The sequence below is a fragment of the Schistocerca serialis genome, chromosome 7 (genome assembly GCF_023864345.2).
Source record: "Schistocerca serialis cubense isolate TAMUIC-IGC-003099 chromosome 7, iqSchSeri2.2, whole genome shotgun sequence".
Taxonomy (NCBI): domain Eukaryota; kingdom Metazoa; phylum Arthropoda; class Insecta; order Orthoptera; family Acrididae; genus Schistocerca; species Schistocerca serialis.
The window spans coordinates 346,603,908-346,627,567 of NC_064644.1; the positions used below are offsets into that span (position 1 = coordinate 346,603,908).

General features: G+C 43.1%; 1 protein-coding gene across 1 annotated transcript in view; it reads left to right on the top strand.

Moving 5' to 3' along the window:
- Positions 1 to 23,660, top strand: part of LOC126412619 (peroxisomal membrane protein PEX16) — a 47,653-nt gene that overhangs the window by 19,320 nt on the left and 4,673 nt on the right. Inside the window, exon 3 of the mRNA XM_050082289.1 lies at positions 6,351 to 6,535. Within this exon, the coding sequence (XP_049938246.1) occupies positions 6,351 to 6,535 (185 nt within the window). The remainder of the gene's footprint in view (positions 1 to 6,350; positions 6,536 to 23,660) is intronic.

Here is a 23,660-nt window from a genome sequence, read left to right on the forward strand (position 1 = left end):
AGAAGAAATACTTAAACTGATCGATGAAAGAAGAAAGTGTAAAAATGTCCAGGAAAAGAAAAGAAACAACAGTATAAGTCAGTTAGGAATGAAGTAAATAGAAAGTGCTGGGAAACTAAGGAAAATGGCTGCAGGGAAAATGTGAAGAAATTGGAAAAGAAAGATCATTGAATGGATAGATTCAGCATACAGAAAAGTTGAAACAGCCTGTGGCAAAATTGAAAGCAAAGGCATCAGCTTCAAGAATGCAAGAGGAGTTCTGCTGTTAAATGCAGAGGTAAGACCAGATAGGTGGAAAGAGTACATTGATGGCCTCTACTTGGGGGAGGAACTGTCTGATGAAGCTATAGAAGAAGAAATGGGAGTTGATATGAAGACCTAGGTCCAGTATTAGCCAGAGTTTAACAGAATTGTGGAAGACTTGCCATCAAATAAGGCAGAAGGCCTAGACAACATTCCTTCATAGGGAAATCAGAAATCAAATAACTATTCAAGTTGGTTTGTGGAATCTGAGTCTGGAGACTTGCCATCAGACTTTCAGAAAAATATCATCCACACATTTCTGAAGATAGCAAGAACAGATGAATGAGAGTACTGCTGCACAATCAATGTAACAGTTCATGAATCTAAGTTACTAACGACAATAATGTACAGAAGAATGAAAAAGAAACAGATGATCTGTTAGGCAACTATCACTTTGACTTAAGGAAAGGCAAAGGTACCAGAGGCTGTTCTGATTTTGCTCTTGATAACGGTATCAAGACTATAGTCAGTGACAACACAGCTCACAATGAATGCTGCATTGTGAATTTGACTGACAGTGCATAGACAGCAACCACATTACGTTCCTGCATCTGGCAACATCACAGACCAGCTTGCCTGAACCTACTTCATATTTGAAGAATGAGTACGTTATACAAATAAGGTCCCTTGCCGTTTTGTGAAACACTTGGCATGCTGTAGCTGTTTAGCCATTATGAGAAAAGTTACAGAACACACAGAATACCACAGAAATCAGTCAGACGTAAACTTGATAGAACGCTCGGATATGATGGAAGTTTATACAGTATGAAATACAAAAGCAGACTGAGCGCTTGGCTAGCTGTGTTGCTGTCTACTGCGCCTCCCCAACCCAGAAACCATAAATGCTGTTGCAGATTATAAAGAAGAATAGTCATTTTCATGGAATTTGTCATCTTGGAAAAAGTATTCAATAGTTCATGGTGCAAAATGTTTGGAATTATTAGAAAGCTAGGAGCAAGCTATAGGAAAATGTGGTTAATGTTCAGTGTGTGCCTAAACTGAGAGGGAACAATAAGAAGGAAAGACCATGAACAAAGTACCCAGATTAAAAGGGTGTAAGATAAGAATCCAGTCTCTTGACCTTACTGTTCAATATAAACATCCAAGAAGCAATCACAGAAATAAAAGGAAGCTTTAGGAGTGTGATAAAAATTCAGGGTGAAAGGATATCAATGATAAGATTGCTATCCTGAGTGGAAGTGAGGAAGAATTACAAGACATACTGTGTACTGAGTACAGAGTAAGGATTGAAAGTAAGCTGAAGACAGGCAGGAGTAATGAGGAGTAGCAGAAATGAGATTAGTGAGAGACTTAACATAAAAATTGATTATCACGAAGTGAAGCAACTATACTACCTTGTAAGCCAAATAATATATGACAGATGAAACAAGGAAGACATAAATAGCAGATTTTCATAGGCAAAGAGGACATTCCTTGCCAAGAAATGTCTGTTGGTATCAAACATCTGCATTAATTTGAGGAAGAAATTTGTGAGACTATAAGTTTGGAGCAGCGCATTATATGGAAGTGAATCAGGAATTATGGGAAAACCACAAAGAAGAAAATCAGAATGTTTGAGATATGGTGCTACAGAAGGATGTTGAAAATTAGGTGGTCTGAAAAGTTCAGAAATGGGGATGTTTTCCATAGAATTGGCAAGATGAGAAAAACATGAATAACATTGACAAGAAGAGGGGACATGTGCTAAGGTATCCGAGAATAATTTCCATGGTACTAGAGTGAGCTGCAGAGGGTAAATCTGTAGGGAAAGACAGAGATTGGAATAAATCCAAGAAATAATTGAATGTGTTGGATGCAAGTGTTGCTCTGAGATGACCAGATTGGCACAGGAGAGGTATTTGTGGTGGGCCACATCAAACCAGACAGAGGACTGATGACCCCTCACCCCACTCCCATACTGTGGACATTTCAGCACACATCATTAGTTGTGGGGTTCCACAAGCATCTGTTCTCAGAGCTGAGCTATGTATCAAGAACGTTTTGTTGATAGAAGATAAATGCCTTCTGAGCATGGGACAGCACTGATCTAGTGTTATACTCGTCACAAATTGCTTAGCAGGATGTACTTGATGATATGCACTCCAGTAAGCAATTCCTGATGTGGATACATCTACAAGACAGCAGTGCCCAGAAGAAAGCCACCAGGATGGGTGCTCATTAAGGCAAATTGGACGTTATACCTCCTGCTGGTTGTCTTTGAACATATAAGCAATATCCAGGAATAGATATACAACATTACTACCAGATTCCAGCAGATTGTTTATGCATCCAAGCTAAAGTCTTACGGCCAGCTGCAAAGATAGTTCATCCTTTGGTGGAATAGTGAGTGCTGTTCTGTTGTCAGGGACAGGCATATGGCTCTGTGGAGGTTAAAGTGCAGGCTGTCTAATGAGAAACTTGCAGCCTTCTGGGTAACAAGGGCAAAATACCATCATATAATTAAGGAGAGCAAAAACAGTTTTTTGCAAAAGTTCCTGAATTATATCAACCGATCTGCTAAACCAACAGATGTATGGGAAGGCATTTGGGAGATTTTGGGAAAAGATGGGTAGTGTTCTGGTAAGTTATTTGCATTTTTCGTAGGTCATGATTGTGAGCTCCCAGTATTATGTGGAATCTATCTATCTCTCTCTCTCTCTCTCTCTCTCTCTCTCTCTCTATCTGTCTATCTTTATACTATTACATGTTTAGGAATTGTTCTACACTGCAGAATGATTTGTCAAGCAGATATGATTCCAGTTTTTGTTTGAAGTTAATTTAATCTTTTATGTTCTTCACATCACTGGGTAACTGGTCAAATATTTCCTTTCTGTGCCACATTATGGCTGAACGGTGGATAGTGTAAGTTATTTGTCCTTCCATGCCCACACACTTGCATAGAAATGCAGTTGGTGCAAAACATGTTTGGAACAGTTATTTTTTAGTCTTAAAATCTGAAAGCATTATTTTTTTTATTTTCCTTTTTTGTTTACATTATAGTTAGAAGTTATGGAGTCCTGCAAGTTTTGCCAAAATTTAATGATAATCCATCTGCCTGGAAGAACCTGAGATTTTCGAACAGTATTCTTTCTTCCAGGAGTGCTAGTTTCGCAAGGTTCGCAGAAGAGCTTCTGTGAAGTTTGGAAGGTAGGAGACGAGGTACTGGCAGAATTGAAGCTGTGAGGACGGGTCGTGAGTTGTGATTGGGTAGCTCAGTTAGTAGAGCACTTGCCCGCAAAAGGCAAAGGTCCCGAGTTCGAGTCTCAGTCCGGCACACAGTTTTAATCTGTCAGGAAGTTTCATGTAATTAGGCAATTTCTCCATAAGGGTGTTAATGCTGATTTCCATTCCTATGCTTTTATCAGTCAAAAAAATATTTTCACCTTGTGCTTGTGCTAGTTGAAGACCATGTATATTAGAAACAACGAAGAGCTCAAAACATATTTGTTTAGTACACGATGTGGGACTGTTTCAAAGTCTATTGCACTTTTAGTGGATATGGATGCTTTTTTCTTTTCTTTTTAAGTGGTCTTTACAACACTACTACTAAACAGCATGAAGCCATAGGCTGAAGAAATTGTAGGCCACTATCAATGAGACTTTGTCCATGGATGGGCAACTCTTGACCACATATTTACCTTGCGGCAGCTGATAGAGAAGTTTTGCGAGTTCGATCAAAAATTACATCTTATCTTCATTGATTTTCAACAAATTTGCAACAGTATTGACCACTCCATGTTGTGTAAAATATTAGAGGAATTTCATATCGCATCAAAACATATCCAGTTAATTGCCGCTTGCTACTCTCAATCAACTTGTTTGGTATGGTTTGGCAAACAAATATCACCATCATGCAGTATCCAAAATGGATTGAGACAGAGAGATCCATTGGCGCCAATACTGTTCTACTTGGCATTGGAAAAGTAAGCTGTGACACTGATCAGGTCAGATCAGAGAAATGGAGATGTCGGGAGCACACACAGTCCTGGAATTTGCCGATGATGTCATGGTTCTTGGTGACATTGTGAAGCAAGTATGCACAGATACTTCCCGATATGTCCATAGTGCAAAGAAAATTGGACTGGTGACGAATAATGATAAAACCAAATATCGTAGTGTACCGTGCCATTCAGCTCTCCTTCCTTCCGTTGTTATCAGTGAGCATATCTGCGAATGAGTTCAGGAATTCAAAACCTGGGTTCCATGCTGACTAATAAAGTAAGTGACGAAAGAAGTGCGTCAACAAATAATAAACACCAATTGCATGTTCTTTAGTGTGAACAATTTATTCAAGTTACATCTGATATCACAAGAATAAGATTCAGCTTTCATGACACTAGTGTAGCCAGTACTTTTGTGTGTTTGTGAAACAGTGACATCATCAGCAACAACTGAAGAAGCTACCTGTGCCTTTGAGAGGTAGGGGACTTCGAAAGATCTATGGGCTCCTCTGCAGTATCATGGAAGCGGAAGATAAATGGGAATGAAGAATGAAAGAGGACATGTACCAGCAGTTTTGAAAGTCACACATTTATTATTTATTTATTTATTGCTCAAGCAGACCATGAACTATGTATTCTACAACCTTAGATAATGCTGGTAGAATACAGATCAGCCTGTAATCAGAAGGTTCTTGGCAGATTAGTGTTTGGTTAGAAGTTTAATGTGTCCCTTTTTCCAGGCCAGAATGGTTTTAAAAATGTTATTATTGAGAGTAATGGGTCGATGAGGAAATTGATCATGTAATATTGTCGAGTCCTGCAGCTGCAGAATGAATTTGCATAATTGACTTCATGACTGTGTTAAGGCTTACCGGCTGCAGAAAAAATTTTTAGTTGTACCAACCACAGGTACTTCAAGGGATTCAAAGGTTTGCATCCTTGTGTGTTGGTAAGTAGAGATGTAGGCATGGTGAAATACTCATTTAGTTTCTCGACTGAAACAAGAGGTTCAGCTGCAGATTGAGAATTTCCTATTCCTAGCCCTTGTGGATTTTTCCACAAAACAGAAGGCCTGTGAAGGTCCTCAGTTAATGGATGGGTGTACCTAAATCTTGCATTTCTCAATGACTGGCTAACTCAGTTGTGTAGTGTTTGTAGGCGAGATGATTGTCAGAGGTTGGGTGCCGTTTATATTTCCTGTGTGCTGTGTCTCTGATACTCATATGGTGTCAGAGTTGATTGGTACGCCATGGTGCAAGTTTTTCTGACTCTTACAGTGGCAGAATGTTACAGCACAAGAGGCTACAGTGAATTGGCCAAGCCCTTCGAGCTTATAGGTAAGTCCCATATCGAGTCCTCCATTCTCAGCCATGAGAACATCCAAGAATGCAAAGAAAGGATCGACTATTAACAATTCTTAAAGAAGTGGGGCCAACAGCAGTGGAAGATTAAGCTGAAGGACAGCAATGATGGACTACCATCTGCAGTGGACATCTCCTATGTTGTGACTGACCGACCTCCTTTTTTAATTGGATTTTTTTTTGGGGTAATATGGTGTTTTGTAATTTTTGGAAGGAGTGCTGTTTTTTCTCCTTTTGTAATGTGATTATGTCTCTTGGTTTTTGTGCTCTAGGCATTAATGCAATAGATGATTATGATGATGATGAAAGTGTTTTATTGGCTGGTGCTGGTGCAGTCTCATAAAATTACTTTTCAACCATCTTCAGATCATAAAAGAAAGCAGTACACTCACATTGCTTCCTCTTATTATCTGAAGATGGATGGCGTTGGTTGAAACCAGTAATTTATTGTTGAAGTTATGTGATTGTGTCAGACAATAGACAACAATCACTGACATCTCCATCATAACCAAAAATTTATTCTTCTCAGATATTGAATTGTTTTACTAACAGTTTCTTATTGATACTGATGTCTGTTGTGTTCTTTTGGAGGGGAACTGATACCTTTCAGATTTACATAACCTTTTCTTAAAGCTGAGAGAGAGAGTGTTTTCATGTGACAACTACCATAAAAGACTTGAGGATGCTTGCATTTTACCCATACAGACATTTTGTAAATTCTAATTCAGTGCTGAATACATTACAGATGTGCTGCTAAACTGCATCTCCTCTTTAATTATAAAGAACATGTGATACAAAATCCACCAGTTCCTCCTGTAAGACGTAAAACCATTGAAGAGGAGAAAATTAGGAAAGAAGAAAAGTGGAAACTGGAGTCAATGTCTTTTGCTCTGAAAAGGTCAGGGAGGCTTATAAGGAAGGTTCAGGGCGGTAAGCTTTTATTAAATTGCAAATTCAAACAATACAGTGTTCAGTGTGTTCTGTATCTGTATGTTGTTGTGGTGTCTTTTCACACGCATTCAGTGACAGATATAATTTAAAAAATAGAATCCTTATACATTTAGTTCTTTAGCACTTAAGTTAACGTTGAAACTTTACCTATATGCATTTAACTGCAACTGAGTTTTTTAATGGCATTGTATTTATTAAATTCACTTTGCATTATTGAAAAGCAGTGTACCCAATTAGTTCCAGCTTCTGAATCTTCAGGTAGTTTGGTGAATACAATGTTAGTGAGAATGTGGCAGTTATTTCCTGTACAATTGAATTAAAGTAAATCAAGAACAAATTGTGGTTTGTCAAGTACCACCAAAATACTGATAATCATGAAGCCATGGATTCTGAATGCCAAAAATTAATAATGTTTTTAGGTGCTTATGGTTCAGTGCACTTGCAAAATTTAAGTTCCACTGCATGCATTCTTGGGAGTAGATTACATTACAGCAAACTATGTATATTTACCTTTAATAGTTCAAGGTAAGTCCTTGGGCTTGATAAACTGTTAAATCACTCTTTTTCACATTTTGTGGTTTATAATTCCTCTTCAAACCAACCATGGTAAAGAACCAAATATCAAACACAAGGACAGACTGACACACATCCTGTGGCCATTGCTGCAGATCATTTTATATGTTTTCAGCTGTTACTGTATTTTGTCTGTTATTAGTTGCAATATATGTTATTACTCAGAAATTAATTTACAAAAGTTTTCATGTAGTAAAAAGTGTGGATCAACAAAAGTTTTGCATCACCCTCTTTATTTCAAAATTCATGGCACGGAAAACAAAAACTGGCTCTGAGCACATGGTGGAACATCCCCTCGCTCAAATGCATGTTTGAATCCATTGTGGCATTCCATTGATAAGATCATAAAGCCAACTCTGGTCCAAATTATCCCACTCACTGATTCTCTGTAAGTCATGCGAAGTACATGGTCATTTTCGACATCCAAAATAGCTCATTTCAATTGATCTCACACATGTTCGGTTGGATTCATGTCAGGAGAACATGCAGGTCTATCCATTTTGGTCATCCCAGCATGCTGAAGAAACGTGTTCACAAGAACAGCATGACAATCATGCGGGTTATCATCCTCTAAGATTAAATTGCCACCAAAATACTGACGATCTCTGCCCCCCCCCCCCCCCCCCCGCCCCCAAGGGGCTCAGTACTCTTTGATGAGTTTGTGCTTGGCTACCACAGGGCCCCAGCCTTTGCAGTACCTCTTCCCTTTCCGTGCTCTATGTTATCCTCCTGCTGTTCTGTTACCCCTTCCAGGTGGGGAACATGTCTTGATAGTTTTGGGAATACATTCTGAAGTTTCAATCCCCCAGCATCGGGACACTCCCTCATCTATTTTTCTTTCTTTCTTTCTTTCTTTCTTTCTTCATTCTCCATCTCCTCCCCTTCCTCCACTTTGGCTTTTGAGGCTTCTCTTTATTTCCTCTTCCTTCCTGTGTGCTCTTGAATTTGCAGCCCCAGGTTGACAGGTAGGGTTCACACATACCCCCTGGTAATTGCCAGGCACAGAGAGGGATGATTGCCTGTGCTATTACCTTCATAAATTGCCAATTGTTTCCTCTTGGCTGAAGTTCAGGAGGTGTGATCTGAGGTGCGAACAATCACCTAAGGCAGGTGAGCCCCCATCTGAGGGTGTCCTCAGTTCGAAGGAGTGCGCCATTGGAGATGCTACCAGTCATGAGGGATTTTTTGACAATGAGGAGCCAATCACCATGTCAGTCTACATTAAATGGAATGAGGCTAAAGATTCAAAGATTCTCCCAGCTGCTCCTCAGTTCCTCATGGTATCACGTGCTGAGGAAGGTAAGACCTTTGCTACAGTCAATCTGTTTGTTATTGAGATAGGTGTTGATGCAGTTGCAGGCCCAGTAAAATCCTGCTCTAACATACATAATGGGACTCTGCTTTTGGAGACCAGTTGTGATTTTCAAGCCCAACAGTTGCTTACAGCTTTGCTCCTCCGTGACTATCCTGTTTGTGTCAAGGTGTATTGTACGCTGAATTCTTCACGTGGTGGTAGTTACACTTGGCTGCTTGATGGTCTGACTGAGATAGAAATCCAAACTTATCTCTCTGGTCAGGGCACCACTGCAGTCCATTGGGTACTGAAAGTGGTTGATACAAACCTAGTGCCTACATTCTCTCATTTTCTCACATTTGATTGAGTAGTGCTTCCATTGAAGATTAAGGCAGGCTGTGAAGTCATCACAGTCAGATTGTACATTCCAAACCTGATTTCAGTTGTAATGGTGACGATGCCCCCTTATTCTGTGAATGCCATGTATATCTCGATAAGTGGGCCGTCCAAGAGATTGGGTTGAAAGAAAAAGTACCATACCCTGTCACATGCAAGTTGAAAGCCCTGCGTTTTACCATTCAGCACATGTAGTGCTGTTCTTGCTACACCTCGCTCCATGAAAGACATGGTCACGCAAACTTGCAACCTCCAATTCAGTAGTGCAGTTGTGAAATCGCTCAGTGTCACAATAGCATACCCACCTCCTCCTACAGCTGAGCAACAAGCCACCAAATCTTCACCCCTGGTGGTGAAGAAATCACCTACTACTCAACCGGCAGGCCGGAAAGGATAAAAGGAATACGCCTGCGAAAATTTTTTTACATCCCTCCAGCCAATAAATGTCTGAGTCTTCGTCTGCCAACCGTAAAGGCGCTAAGATATCAAACAAAGACAAAGGGTCTGTTATGGTCCGCCTACTTTATTTCTTCTTCTGTTGTCATTGGTGTCGATGTACTGGCTAAAAAAAAAGTAGGGGGTGGAAGTGCAGTACGGTCTACTGTAAATGATGTAGCCGACAGGTGCACAGTTGTGTTTCACAGTTGTTTACTTTCATTTCCCCCCCCTCCATATACACATTTAATATGGCCAGTGCACTATTGTTTAACTTTCAATAAGCCTCATTAATAGTTTGGAGGCGAACATCTACATACTGCTACAATAGTTTACTGTTGAATATCTGTGAGCAGTAAAAAACATAAGCATATAATTCATAGTTCTTTCAGAATAATCAGGTTTGAATGGGACACACACTGTAATTGTTTTAACACATGGACTAAATGTGTAACACTTATTTCACAGTTAAGTTGAAGCATCATTGTTGTTCTAACCAATACAGGTTTCTCGTCTGAAACTCGGCCATGGACTGACTGTCTCGGGACCAAAAATTGGTTCCTTATATATCGTCACAATAATAGGTACTAAAACTTCACATTGTTCAATGTGTAATTTACAGAAATTACAATTAAAACTTTACTCATTAAGTTAACTGAATACATAAAAAATTGGTTCTTTTTAAGTTTCTTCTACTACGACAGTTAGGATGAATTATTTGTTTAAATCATGAAATTAACATATATAGTTACACAAACTGTTAATTGCTTTAGGATTAATTAATGGCTGGCTTTGCTAACATGTTTTCAAATAGTCAAATATATCTTTTAAGAATACTATTAGTGGTTCCTCCAAATGTTTATAATTAGTACAGAATTAATATTTGTTTATAAGTCAATAATAGAATTTAAGTTAAGAAATCATTACTGACTTCACCCTCTAACAAAAGATACTAACTGGTAATAGTCAAAATAAATTAGCAGATCTATTACATACCTAAAACTAAGCACAGAATTAGATCTGGCATTATATTCTTTAAAACTGAGGGCCAACCTTTCTCTTTTATGAAGATGCAGATTATACTCACCTGTGTTAATAGTAGTTAGACAAAAATGGGGAAAAAAAAAAACGAATTTAAGGAGGCAGATTTCAAAACAAGAGGGAAAGTAAAAATATCCCAGCTTGCTTCCTCCAGGTCTTTACCTTCCTTCGGACACCTCTTCAACAGTGTCACCACATGATACCCTCACTCAGCTGACCTCTGTTTCACTGGTTTGCACTGCTGACCATTTTTCTACCCTGGAATCCACAGGCCCACTTGGGGAGAATGCCGACGCTTCTGTAGATTTCATGGAAGATCCTCCAGTCTTTTCACCCTATAGCAGTGACTCTTCGAAGGCTGGCAGTTGGTAGCCACCAAGGTGACTACCCTCAGTTTGTTCCCTCCTCCCCTTTCCCATGATGACTCCTCTCCGATGGAATGTTCGCAGCATTAGATCTAACAAGGAGGAATTACGGCTGCTCTTGTAATTGCAGCGTCCAGTTGTTTTCTGCCTCCAAGAAACAAAATTGTGTGCTCGTGATTGCTTTGATCTCCCACATCTCCTTCTGGTCTGCTCTGACCTTCCTCTTGAGAACAGCATTCACTCTTGTGGGGTAGTCATATGCTCTTCCACGATGACATCTGTGGCCAAACCATGTCATTGAACAACCAACTACAAGCTCTTACAGTCTGGATTTTCCTTCCACATTTCACCTTTTCTCTTTGTGTCATCTACATCTCTCCATCATCGCTGTCACCAGGGCAGACTTACCTCAGCTTATTGGTCAGCTCCATCAATCCCTTTTGTTGCTCTCTGACTTTTAATGCTCACCAACCCCATTGGGACTCTTTGAGAACATGTCCGACAGGTTCCCTCTTGACTGACCTTCTCAATCAACTCCACCTCATCTGTCTTAACACTGGAGCACCCACATCCCATTCAGGCTCCACATACACTTCACTCATTTTGCACTGCTCAACTTGCCCATTACCTCAAGTGGTCCGTTCTCTCTGACATGTACTTGAGTGACAATTTCCCTTGTGCTATCCGTTTGTTGACTCCTACCCCACCTGCTTGTAAACCCAATGGGCAGCTTTCTAAGGCTGATAGGAGGCTTTACTCGTCCCTGGCAACCTTCGATGAGCACCATTTCCCAAGTTGTGGTGACCGGGTAGAGTTCCTTAAAGACATTATCCTTACCACCGCATAATGTTCCATGCCTCACACTTCATCTTTACCCTGCTGTTTTCTGGTCCCCTGGTGGACTGAGGCATGCCACGACACACCAAGTGCGTGTGGATACGTTTTTAACTGTCATCCTACAATGGGGAACCGTATTTGTTATAAGCAGTTGTGTGCCCAGTGTCAGCCGCAATTGTTGGCATAGCAAAGAAGCTAGTTGGATTTCATTTACTGGTTCTATTAACAGTTTCACTCCCTCTTTTGTCATATGTGGCAACCTCCATTGGCTCTCTAGGACCCGGGTCCATTCCCCGATTTCCAGCCTGACCATGGTAGATGGTGTATTTGTGGACCCTATTGCTATCTTCAACACATTGGGCCACTTTTTTTTGGAGATTTTGAGCCTTCCTCCCTCAGAAACAAGTGGATGGGGCCCGGGTGATACCCTTCTCCTCCCCGAATCGTGAATGCCACAATGATGCCTTTACTATGAGGGAGCTAGACCATGCTGTCACTTCATACTGATCCTCTGCCCCAGGGCCAGACAGTGTTCACATTCAGATTTTGCAGCATCTTTCTCTTGCAGGCAAGCACTTCTTTGTTCATATGTACAATCGCAATTATCCCCAGGGGGCCCGCAGCTCTTTGGTGTGTTCGTGCTTTGCTACCATGGGGCCCCAGCCTTTGCAGCATCCTTTCCCTTCCGTGCTGCATGTCTGTTCCCTTGGGGAACATGTCTGGGGTGTTTTTTGGAATGTGTTCCACATTTTCAGCGGCTGACATAAGTACAGTCCCACCACTGTTTTTTTTTATCCTGTTTTCATCCATTTTTCTTTCTTTCTTCACCTTCCCCCCATCCTTTCTTTGCTTTGGCATCTGAGGTTCCTTCTTCTTCCTCCCTGTGCACTCCTGAAGGCCGGCCCACACATCTAACTCGTAACAAATGACTGGGGAACACATAATACCCAGCCATGGATCGACAGGTAGGGTTCACATGTACACCCTGGTACAGGCCAGGCCCAGGGAGGGGTGATCGCGTGAGCTGCTACCTTCCCAAATTGCTTATTGGCCCCTCTGTCAGGTGTTCGGGAGGTGTGAACAATCACCTTCTGAAGGGCACCCAGTTGGAAGGAGCATGTCATTGGAAACACTGGCAGTCATGGAGGATTTTCTCGCAATGAGCTAATCATCTTTATAGTCAATGGCTATGAAATGTAAACGAAATTAGGCTAACAATTCAAAGACTCTCTCATCTGCACCAAGTTTCCTTGTGGTTTCCTGCACTGAATCCGGTTAGTCCTTTGAAATGGTAAATCCATTTATTATTCAGAAAGGTGTTGATGCAATTGCTGTCAAATCCTGCTCTCGTTTACACAATGGTACTTTGCTTTTGGAGACTACTTCTGATTCTCAAGCACAACACCTGCTTGCAGCTTCGCTCCTCCACAGCTCTTCTGTGTTGAGGCCCAATGAATGCTGAATTCTTCCCTAGGTGCTATTTACACTAGGCTGCTCAATGGTCTGACAGAGGCAGAAATCCAAACGTACCTCTTTGATCAGGGTGTCATTGCCGACAATCAAGTGATGAAAACAGTTAATGCCTCCTTAGTGCCTACATGCACTCTCCTCACTTCTGATAGTGGTTCTTCCACCAAAGATCAAAGCAGGTTATGAAGTTATCACAATTAGACTGTATATTCCGAACCCTACGCGCTGCTATCAGTGTCATCATTACAATCATACTCGAGAGTCCTGTTGACACCCAGCCAAATGTTCAACCTGTAGCAGGGATGATCATGAGCGTGATTGTACACCTCCTTCTCTGCACTCCATCAACTGCAATGGCGACCATGCCACCTGCTCCCACGATTGTCCCGTGTATCTCGATGAGCAGGCTGCCCAGGAGATTCGGATGAAGGAAAAAGTGCCTTACCCGGTTGCAAGGAAAAAGTGCCTTATCTGGTTGCTCACAAGTTGTTGGCTAGTCAGAAACCCTGCGTTCTACCATCTGGCACCTAAAGTACTGTTATTGCTACCTCTCGCTCCATGAAGGATATGGCCGGACAGACATGCAACCTCAGATTCAGCTCCGAGGTTGTAAAATTGCCCAGTGTCATGATAATATCTCCGTCCCCTCATGCAGCTGTGCAACAAGCCATCAAACTCCAGCCTCACGGGGCGAAGTCACCAGCTACATGACCATCAGGCTGGAAAGGACAGACAGAATACTCCTGTGAAGACTTACTATGTTCCTCCAGCCAACCAACACCTGAGTCTTCCTCTGCTAACCAGTAAGGCTCGAAGTAGTCCAACAAAGGCAAATGATCTTTTTTGCCGACACGAAGATCCTCTTCAATGGTGTTGCCACGTGATACACCGGGGGGAGTCATTCCAGATGTGGAAAGGGTCCTTCCGGATGCCATGAAGGGTACAGGGTGCACCCATCTGCAGGTGGTCACTCATGTTGGCACCAATGATGTGTGTCGCTATGGATCGGAGGAAATCCTCTCTGGCTTCCGGCGGCTACCTGATTTGGTGAAGACTGCCAGTCTCGCTAGTGGGATGAAAGCAGAGCTCACCATCTGCAGCATCGTCGACAGGACTGACTGCGGACCTTTGGTACAGAGCCGAGTGGAGGGTCTGAATCAGAGGCTGAGACGGTTCTGCGACCGTGTGGGCTGCAGATTCCTCGACTTGCGCCATAGGGTGGTGGGGTTTTGGGTTCCGCTGGATAGGTCAGGAGTCCACTACACGCAACAAGCGGCTACACGGGTAGCAGGGGTTGTGTGGCGTGGGCTGGGCGGTTTTTTAGGTTAGATGGCCTAGGGCAAGTACAGAAAGGGCAACAGCCTCAACAGGTGCAGGGCACAGTCAGGACATACGGGGACCAAGCAGCAATCGGTATTGTAATTGTCAACTGTCGAAGCTGCGTTGGTAAAGTACCAGAACTTCAAGCGCTGATAGAAAGCACCAAAGCTGAAATCGTTATAGGTACAGAAAACTGGCTTAAGCCAGAGATAAATTCTGCCGAAATTTTTACAAAGATACAGATGGTGTTTAGAAAGGATAGATTGCATGCAACCGGTGGTGGAGTGTTCGTTGCTGTTAGCAGTAGTTTATCCTGTAGTGAAGTAGAAGTGGATAGTTCCTGTGAATTATTATGGGTGGAGGTTACACTCAACAACCGAGCTAGGTTAATAATTGGCTCCTTTTACCGACCTCCCGACTCAGCAGCATTAGTGGCAGAACAACTGAGAGAAAATTTGGAATACATTTCACATAAATTTTCTCAGCATGTTATAGTCTTAGGTGGAGATTTCAGTTTACCAGATATAGACTGGGACACTCAGATGTTTAGGACGGGTGGTAGGGACAGAGCATCGAGTGACATTATACTGAGTGCACTATCCGAAAATTACCTCGAGCAATTAAACAGAGAACCGACTCGTGGAGATAACATCTTAGACCTACTGATAACAAACAGACCCGAACTTTTCGACTCTTTAAGTGCAGAACAGGGAATCAGTGATCATAAGGCCGTTGCAGCATCCCTGAATATGGAAGTTAATAGGAATATAAAAAAAAGGGAGGAAGGTTTATCTGTTTAGCAAGAGTAATAGAAGGCAGATTTCAGACTACCTAACAGATCAAAACGAAAATTTCTGTTCCGACACTGACAATGTTGAGTTTATGGAAAAAGTTCAAGGCAATCGTAAAATGCGTTTTAGACAGGTACGTGCCGAGTAAAACTGTGAGGGATGGGAAAAACTCACCGTGGTGCAACAACAAAGTTAGGAAACTACTGCGAAAGCAAAGAGAGCTTCACTCCAAGTTTAAACGCAGCCAAAACCTCTCAGACAAACAGAAGCTAAACGATGTCAAAGTTACCGTAAGGAGGGCTATGCGTGAAGCATTCAGTGAATTCGAAAGTAAATTTCTATGTACCGACTTGACAGAAAATCCTCGGAAGTTCTGGTCTTACGTTAAATCAGTAAGTGGCTCGAAACACCATATCCAGACACTCCGGGATGATGATGGCATTGAAACAGAGGATGACACGCATAAAGCTGAAATACTAAACACCTTTTTCCAAAGCTGTTTCACAGAGGAAGACCGCACTGCAGTTCCTTCTCTAAATCCTCGCACAAACGAAAAAATGGCTGACATCGAAATAAGTGTCCAAGGAATGGAAAAGCAACTGGAATCACTCAATAGAGGAAAGTCCACTGGACCTGACGGGATACCAATTCGATTCTACACAGAGTACGCGAAAGAACATGCCCCCCCTTCTAACTGCCGTGTACCGCAAGTCTCTAGAGGAACGGAGGGTTCCAAATGATTGGAAAAGAGCACAGGTAGTCCCAGTCTTCAAGAAGGGTCGTCGAGCAGATGCGCAAAACTATAGACCTATATCTCTGACGTCAATATGTTGTAGAATTTTAGAACATGTTTTTTGCTCGAGTATCATGTCGTTTTTGGAAACCCAGAATCTACTATGTAGGAATCAACATGGATTCCGGAAACAGCGATCGTGTGAGACCCAACTCGCTTTATTTGTTCATGAGACCCAGAAAATATTAGATACAGGCTCCCAGGTAGATGCTATTTTTCTTGACTTCCGGAAGGCGTTCGATACAGTTCCGCACTGTCGCCTGATAAACAAATTAAGAGCCTACAGAATATCAGACCAGCTGTGTGGCTGGATTGAAGAGTTTTTAGCAAACAGAACACAGCATGTTGTTATCAATGGAGAGACGTCTACAGACGTTAAAGTAACCTCTGGCGTGCCACAGGGGAGTGTTATGGGACCATTGCTTTTCACAATATATATAAATGACCTAGTAGATAGTGTCGGAAGTTCCATGCGGCTTTTCGCGGATGATGCTGTAGTATACAGAGAAGTTGCAGCATTAGAAAATTGTAGCGAAATGCAGGAAGATCTGCAGCAGATAGGCACTTGGTGCAGGGAGTGGCAACTGTACCTTAACATAGACAAATGTAATGTATTGCGAATACATAGAAAGAAGGATCCTTTATTGTATGATTATATGATAGCGAAACAAACACTGGTAGCAGTTACTTCTGTAAAATATCTGGGAGTATGCGTGCGGAACGATTTGAAGTGGAATGATCATATAAAATTAATTGTTGGTAAGGCGGGTACCAGGTTGAGATTCATTGGGAGAGTGCTTAGAAAATGTAGTCCATCAACAAAGGAGGTGGCTTACAAAACACTCGTTCGACCTATACTTGAGTATTGCTCATCAGTGTGGGATCCGTACCAGATCGGTTTGACGGAGGAGATAGAGAAGATCCAAAGAAGAGCGGCGCGTTTCGTCACAGGGTTATTTGGTAACCGTGATAAACTCAAGTGGCAGACTCTGCAAGAGAGGCGCTCTGCATCGCGGTGTAGCTTGCTCGCCAGGTTTCGAGAGGGTGCGTTTCTGGATGAGGTATTGAATATATTGCTTCCCCCTACTTATACCTCCCAAGGAGATCACGAATGTAAAATTAGAGAGATTAGTGCGCGCACGGAGGCTTTCAGACAGTCGTTCTTCCCGCGAACCATACGCGACTGGAATAGGAAAGGGAGGTAATGACAGTGGCACGTAAAGTGCCCTCCGCCACACACCATTGGGTGGCTTGCGGAGTATAAATGTAGATGTAGATGTAGATACCCTTGCCCCGCCAGCATCCATGTCTTTGGTGAGCAACACCAACCATTTTTCTGTGGTGGCCTCTGCAGGCCGACAGCAGACGAAAGCTGATGCTTCTGTAGACCTCGTGGAGCAGGATCCTCGTGCCTCACTAACATGTAGAAGCGAGTCTTTGTAGGCTGGTAATCAGCAGCCACTGACGTGACACCCCTTCATTTTTTCCTCGTCAAGACTCTCCTCCAATGAAAAGTTTGTAGCTTTTGGTCCCACAAAGAGGATTTACAGTTGCTTGTAGAATCACAGTGTGCGCTTGTACTCTGCCTTCAGGAAACAAAATTATGTTGTCATGACCGCTTTGAGCTTTAGCATTTCTTCCCGGTTCATTTTGACCTTCTGCCCAATGTTGTCATTCCATCTCATGGGGGAGTCGTGTTGCTCATAGGGGATGGTGTTCATAGTCAGCCTATCTTCCTGACTACCCATCTTCAAGGTGTTGCAGTTCACCTTTTCCTTCCTCACTTGACTTTTTCCCTTTGTACCGTTTATGTCCCTCCATCATTCGATGTCACCAGGGCAGACTTCTTCCAGCTTATTGCGCAGCTACCTCACCCATTTCTGCTGTTATGTGGTTTTAATGTAGGGATTCTCACAGAGCCTGTCAGAGAGGTGCCCTCTTGGCTGACCTTCTTAATCACCTTAATCTCTTCTGTCTTAACACAGGAGCACCCATGTTCCTTTCAGACTCCACACACACTTATTCCCATTTGGACCTATCCTTCTGAGGGATCCGTTCTTTCTGACACCTACTGGAGCGACTATGTCCCATGTGCTATCTGTTTGCTGTCTCCTGCCCCACCTGCGTGCACACCCAAATGGCAGCTTACTAAGGCCAACTGGAGGCTTTACTTCTTCCTGGTGACCTTCGACAAGCAAGATTTCCCCAGTTGTGATGACCAGATGGAATAGCTTACAAATGTTATCCTTACCACCTCAGAACGTTCCATTCCTTGCACTTCCTCTTTACCATGCTGTGTCCCCATCCCTTGGTGGACTGAGGCATGCCGTGACAAAATTCGCACGTGGAGATGTGCTCTCTGCATTTTTAACCTCCATCCTACAATGGCAAACTGCATTCTTTATAAACAGGTGCATGCACAGTGTCATTGCGCTCTTCAGGATAGCAAAAGAGCTAGCTGGATTTCATTCACTAGTTCTTTTAACTGTTCCACTCTCTCTTCCATCGTTTGGGACAACCTCCGATAGCTCTCTCGGACCAAGATCCATTCCCCAATTCCTGTCCTGACAGTAGCAGACAATGTCATTATGTGCCCTATTGCTATCTCCAACACCTTGGGCTGCTGTTTTGTGGAAATTTTGAGCTCTTCTTACAATCACCTTTCCTTCCTCCATCAGAAATGAGTGGAGGAGGCTCTGGCGATACCCTTGTCTTCACAGAATCGTGAGTGCCACAATGCCGTCTTACTGTGGAGGGATCTAGATCATGCTCTCACTTCATTCTGATCCTCTGCCCCAGCAGCAGACGCTGTTAACACTCAGATGTTGCAACACCGTTCTCCTGTGGACAAGCACTTCCTGCTTAATACATAGAACCACATCTGGGGAGACGGCATGTTTCCCAGACGCTGGTGTGAAGCCACTGCCGTACCCATACCTACGCCTGGTAAGGACTGACATCTTCCAGCGTGGATTTAGAGTGCGCTGTTCTGCAGTTGGCCATCTCATCGCTTTGTCCACCCATGTCATGAATGGTTTTCTGTGGACATCCCAGACTGTGGCCATGTTTTTCGATTTGAAGAAAAACCTGACACACCTGCTGGAGCACTAGTGTCCTCCGTACACTCTACACATGTGGCTTCCATGGCTGCCGGCCTCGGTTCCTTGAGGAACTTTCAAAAGATTGAGTTTTCGAGGTACGTGTGGGTTTTGCCTTATTGGACACCTTTACCCGGGAAAACAGTGTGCCTCAGGGCAGTCCTGAGCATCGTCCTCTTTGATATTGCCATTAACCCTATAATGACCTGTCTCCCATCAGGCATCTCTGGCTGCCTTTTATGTGGGCAATTTTTCCACGGATATGTCTCATTGAGTGGTGTCTTCAGTGATATGTTGATCATCTTTACTCCTGGAGCATCGATAATGTCTTGCATTTTTCCAGTGACAGAACCGTTTGCGTTAATTTCTGGTGGCACAATTGGTTTCTCCCACCATCTTTATATCTTGGGCTTATTGCTCTTCTGTTTATTGAAACTACAAAATTCCTGGGGCTCCTGCTCGATAGGAAACACTCTTGGTCCTCCCATGTGTCGTGTGGCAGCCCACTGTATGCAGTCCTTCAATGCCCTACTTGTCCTAAATGGTACTTCTTGGGGTGCAGATCAAACTACCCTCCCCCATTTGCACTGGTCCTTTTGTCCATTCGAAACTAGACTATGTGTGCTTTGTTTATGCATCTACAAGTCTGTCCCTCTTCGGAATCTCAATACTATCCACCATCGTGGCATCCACTTGGCCACTGGCACCTTTTACACCAGCCCGGTTGAGAGTCTGTATGCAGAAACTGCCGCCGTGACTTTCTCCTCAGGAGGTATGCATGCCATTTGTCTGCCATGCGTGGCTGCCCATCCTATGCCTCTTTCTTTGATGACTCCTTTGATCACCAGTATAAGGTGTGTTCCTCTTCTTTGTTACCAACTTCACACTTCCTCCAACTTTCCTGGTGAGTGTTATACTTCCCCACATTGGCTTCATTTTGCGATCTGTCTTCACCTTGGCCTTCATTCGCTTCCTAAGGACACTACTCCAGCCTCACTCTATCTCCTTCAATTTCACGACCTTTTCAGGCAACTTCACGATAGTACCTTTGTGTACACTGATGGCTCTCAGACTGACCGTGGTGTCGGGTGTGCCTTTGTCATTGGCACAGACGATTCTCAGTATCGGCTTCCGCCCCACTGCTCAGTATTTACAGCAGAGCTCTTTGCCATGTATCAGGCCACAAAGTACATATGGCAACACAGGCTTTTCAATTGTGTCATCAGCTCACACTCTCTCAGCACCCTTCAAAGCCTCTCAGCACTGTACACCATCCATTCCTTAGTGCAACGAGCCCAGGAAAATTGTCACTTGCTCACTCTTGATGATGCCACTGTGATGTTTATGTGGTTTCCTAGTCATGTCGATCTGACAGGAAACGAGGCTGCTGCAGTCCTCCTACCTCAGCCCACTAGTTCTTCCATTCGCTCCGATGATCTCTGTGTTGCCATCTGTCAGGAGTTGGTGTCACTTTGGCATTGCCTCTGGCGCTCCCTTCATGAGAATAAGCTTTGGTTTATTAAGCCTCTCCCAGTGGCTAGGAAGACCTCCTCTCGGCCCTCTCTCCGCAAGAAAGTCATTTTAACTAGGTTGTTTATTGGGCACTGCCTTTTTAGCCATCGCCATTTGTTAAGTGATGCTCCCCCACCTCTTTGTGCACATTGAGCCCAACTTTTAACTGTTCGCCATCTCTTGACAGAATGCCCCCCCCCCCCCCCCCTTTTTTTTTTTTTTTAAACGGTTTACATTCCCATTTAGGTTTACTGTCTGAGTTATCGGCTGTTTTAGCAAACGACACGTGGGCTGTTGACTTTGTTATACTTTTTATCTGTCGTCACAATATGGCGAAGGCCATTTAATTTTTAGTTCTGGACTTCCATTTCTGTGTAGCATATATTGTAGCCCTTTCTCCACATCCCTGTTTTTAACTATCTTATCTTCTGTCGATTGAGATTGATGTATAGTCATTTTTAACTCCTCTCTTTGTCTTCAGTTTCACAGTTTTGACATGGGCACGTATGACCCTAGTTGTTTTTGCACCTTAAAACAAAACAAAACAAACAGTTGCAGTTGGGCAGATGGCACGTTTCCCTGATGCTGGTATGAAGCCATTGTCCTACCCGTACCTAAGCCCTGCCAGGATATACACCTTCCTTCTAGCTACCACCACATTTCTCTCACCAACAGTGTTTGCAAGGTGATGGAACGTGTGATTTATGGCCAGGTGGTATGGTGGCTTAAGTCTCGCTTTCTACTAACCACTGTATAATGTGGATTTCGATTATGCCATTCTGCAGTTGATCATCTCATCACTTTGTCAACCCATGTCTTGAATGATTTTCTGCGGAAATACCAGACTGAGGCCATGATTGTTTGATTGGAGAAAGCCTATGACACCTGCTGGAGGACTGATATCTTCCGTACTCTATATGTATGGGGTTTCAGAGACTGCCTGCCCCATTTCCTTCAAGAATTTTTAAGGCTGAGTTTTCGAGGTATTTGTGGATTCGGGCTTGTTGGACACCTTTATCCATGAGAACAGGATGCCTCAAGGCTCTGTCTTGAGTGTCGTCCTCTTTCCTATCAGCTCTCTTTTCACCGACAACTTTGTATCTATTGCAGTCCTCCACAAACTTGTCTCGTTAAGCGGCTCCTTCAGCGAAGTCTCAATTATCTTTGCTCTTGGAGCATCAACAATGGATTTTGCTTTTCCACTGACAAAACTATTTGCATGAATTTCTGGCTGCGCAATGGGTTTCTTCCACCATCTTTACGTCTTGGGCCTGGTGCTTTTCCATTTGCTGAAACTACGAAATTCCTGGGGTTCATCCTTGATAGGAAACTTCCTTGGTCCTCCCATGTCTTACCTGGCTGCACACTGTATGTGGTCTCCCAATGTCCTATGTGTCCTAAGTAGTACTTCCTGGGGAGCGTATAAGACCATCCTCCTCTGTTTGTGCGAATCCCTTGTCTGTTTGAAAATAAATTATGGATGCTTCGTGTACTCCTCTGCACATCCTTCCATCTGGGATTGTCTTAACACAATCCACCATTGTGGAATCCATTTGGACACTGGTGCCTTTTACACTAGCCTGGTTGAGAGTCTCTAGAAGCTGCCAAACTACCATTGTCATACCGGTGTGGTGTCCTTTGCAACGGTTATGTATACTGTTCATCTGCCACGCCCTGGCACCCATCCTATGCCCTCTTTTTTGATAACTCCCTTGAGTGACAGTATGGGGCATGCCCTTCTTCTGTGTTACCGTCCAGAGTTCACTTTTGGGTACTGCTCTGGCAGCTTAACTTCACGCTACCTGCCACATTTCTAATGGGTGTGAACCCTTCACCACCTTGGCTTCATGTGGTGGCTCATGTTCATCTTGGACTTCATTTGCTTCCTAAGGACATTACTCTGGATTTGATCTATCGCTGTTGTGCGTTACTGACCATTCATCTCATATAGGGCGCTTAAAGGATGCTGTGTTCTTGGAATGCTATACAGCAAGTCAAGCAAATCACATCAGTAATTTTTATTACCATAAAGAAGATAGACAGTACTTAACTTTGTATTACAAGGACGCATCCCAAGCGATGGCGACAGGCAAACAGTCAGTGTCTTTCTCTATATACTATGTCCATACTGCAGTGTGGAGGGTAAAAATCGTAGAGGGAGACCAAGAGATGAATACACTAAGCAGATTCAAAAGGACGTAGGATGCAGTAAGTACTGGGAGATGAAGAAGCTTGCACAGGATAGGGTAGCATGGAGAGTTGCATCAAACCAGTCTCAGGACTGAAGACCACAACAACAATGTCCATACAAGCAACAGATATGGATCACTAATAACTTATCATAATGCTCTCCTAGTGCTGGTCTAGTACGTTGCGGCTGAGGCTGGCAGGAGCAGTGCTTATATTCTCTTCTTGCAGAGACTGCTCTTGTAGTAGTGTGATCCTAGTCAGCGAACTATTGGCTGATGTCATCTCACAGCCTTCTCTGCTCTTGTGTTCTTCACCTTCGTTCCTGCGCTTGTGGTTATGAAGAACATTCCTCTCCCCCAAAGTGACAGAGGGGACGTCAAGCTTCCTGTTGTATCCCGCCATCCGGCCTTCGCTCAGGCAGAAATGTCCCCTGGAAAACAACCGGGAGGGTACGCATCCACCTCTGATGCCATGAACCAGGTGCAGAAGCTGTAAGTTTCTGTACCTTCACATTTGACTTAGCGATAGCAACTTTGTGCATCACAGTTACAGCAATGTGGTGTTTGACTGTCATGCACATGGACACACAGGGAGCTACATGTGAACGTGCACTGTTCTACAGGACCAACCCTAACATGTTGATGGTAGACAACTTTTTACTCTATGTGTGTTGCACTTAACCATGTACCATTTTCTTGAAAGATATGAAGTGTAGAATTAGACTATTATCCTGCTTCCAGCTATTCTATTTGATTCATTTTTTTTATTTTACATATAACCTGAACAATTGCCTTGCACCCCCAGGAGATAAGTTCTACACCTGTAACTGAATTTAGACAGATAATGTTTTCACAGCTGCCTTTGCATGAGAAAGTTGATTACGAAAAGAGGTCGTTCGAAACCTGATATTCTCATATCACAGCCAGGCATTGGCAACAATAAAAAATATATTCATAACTTTACAGGTAATTCTGAATGGTACAAATGTA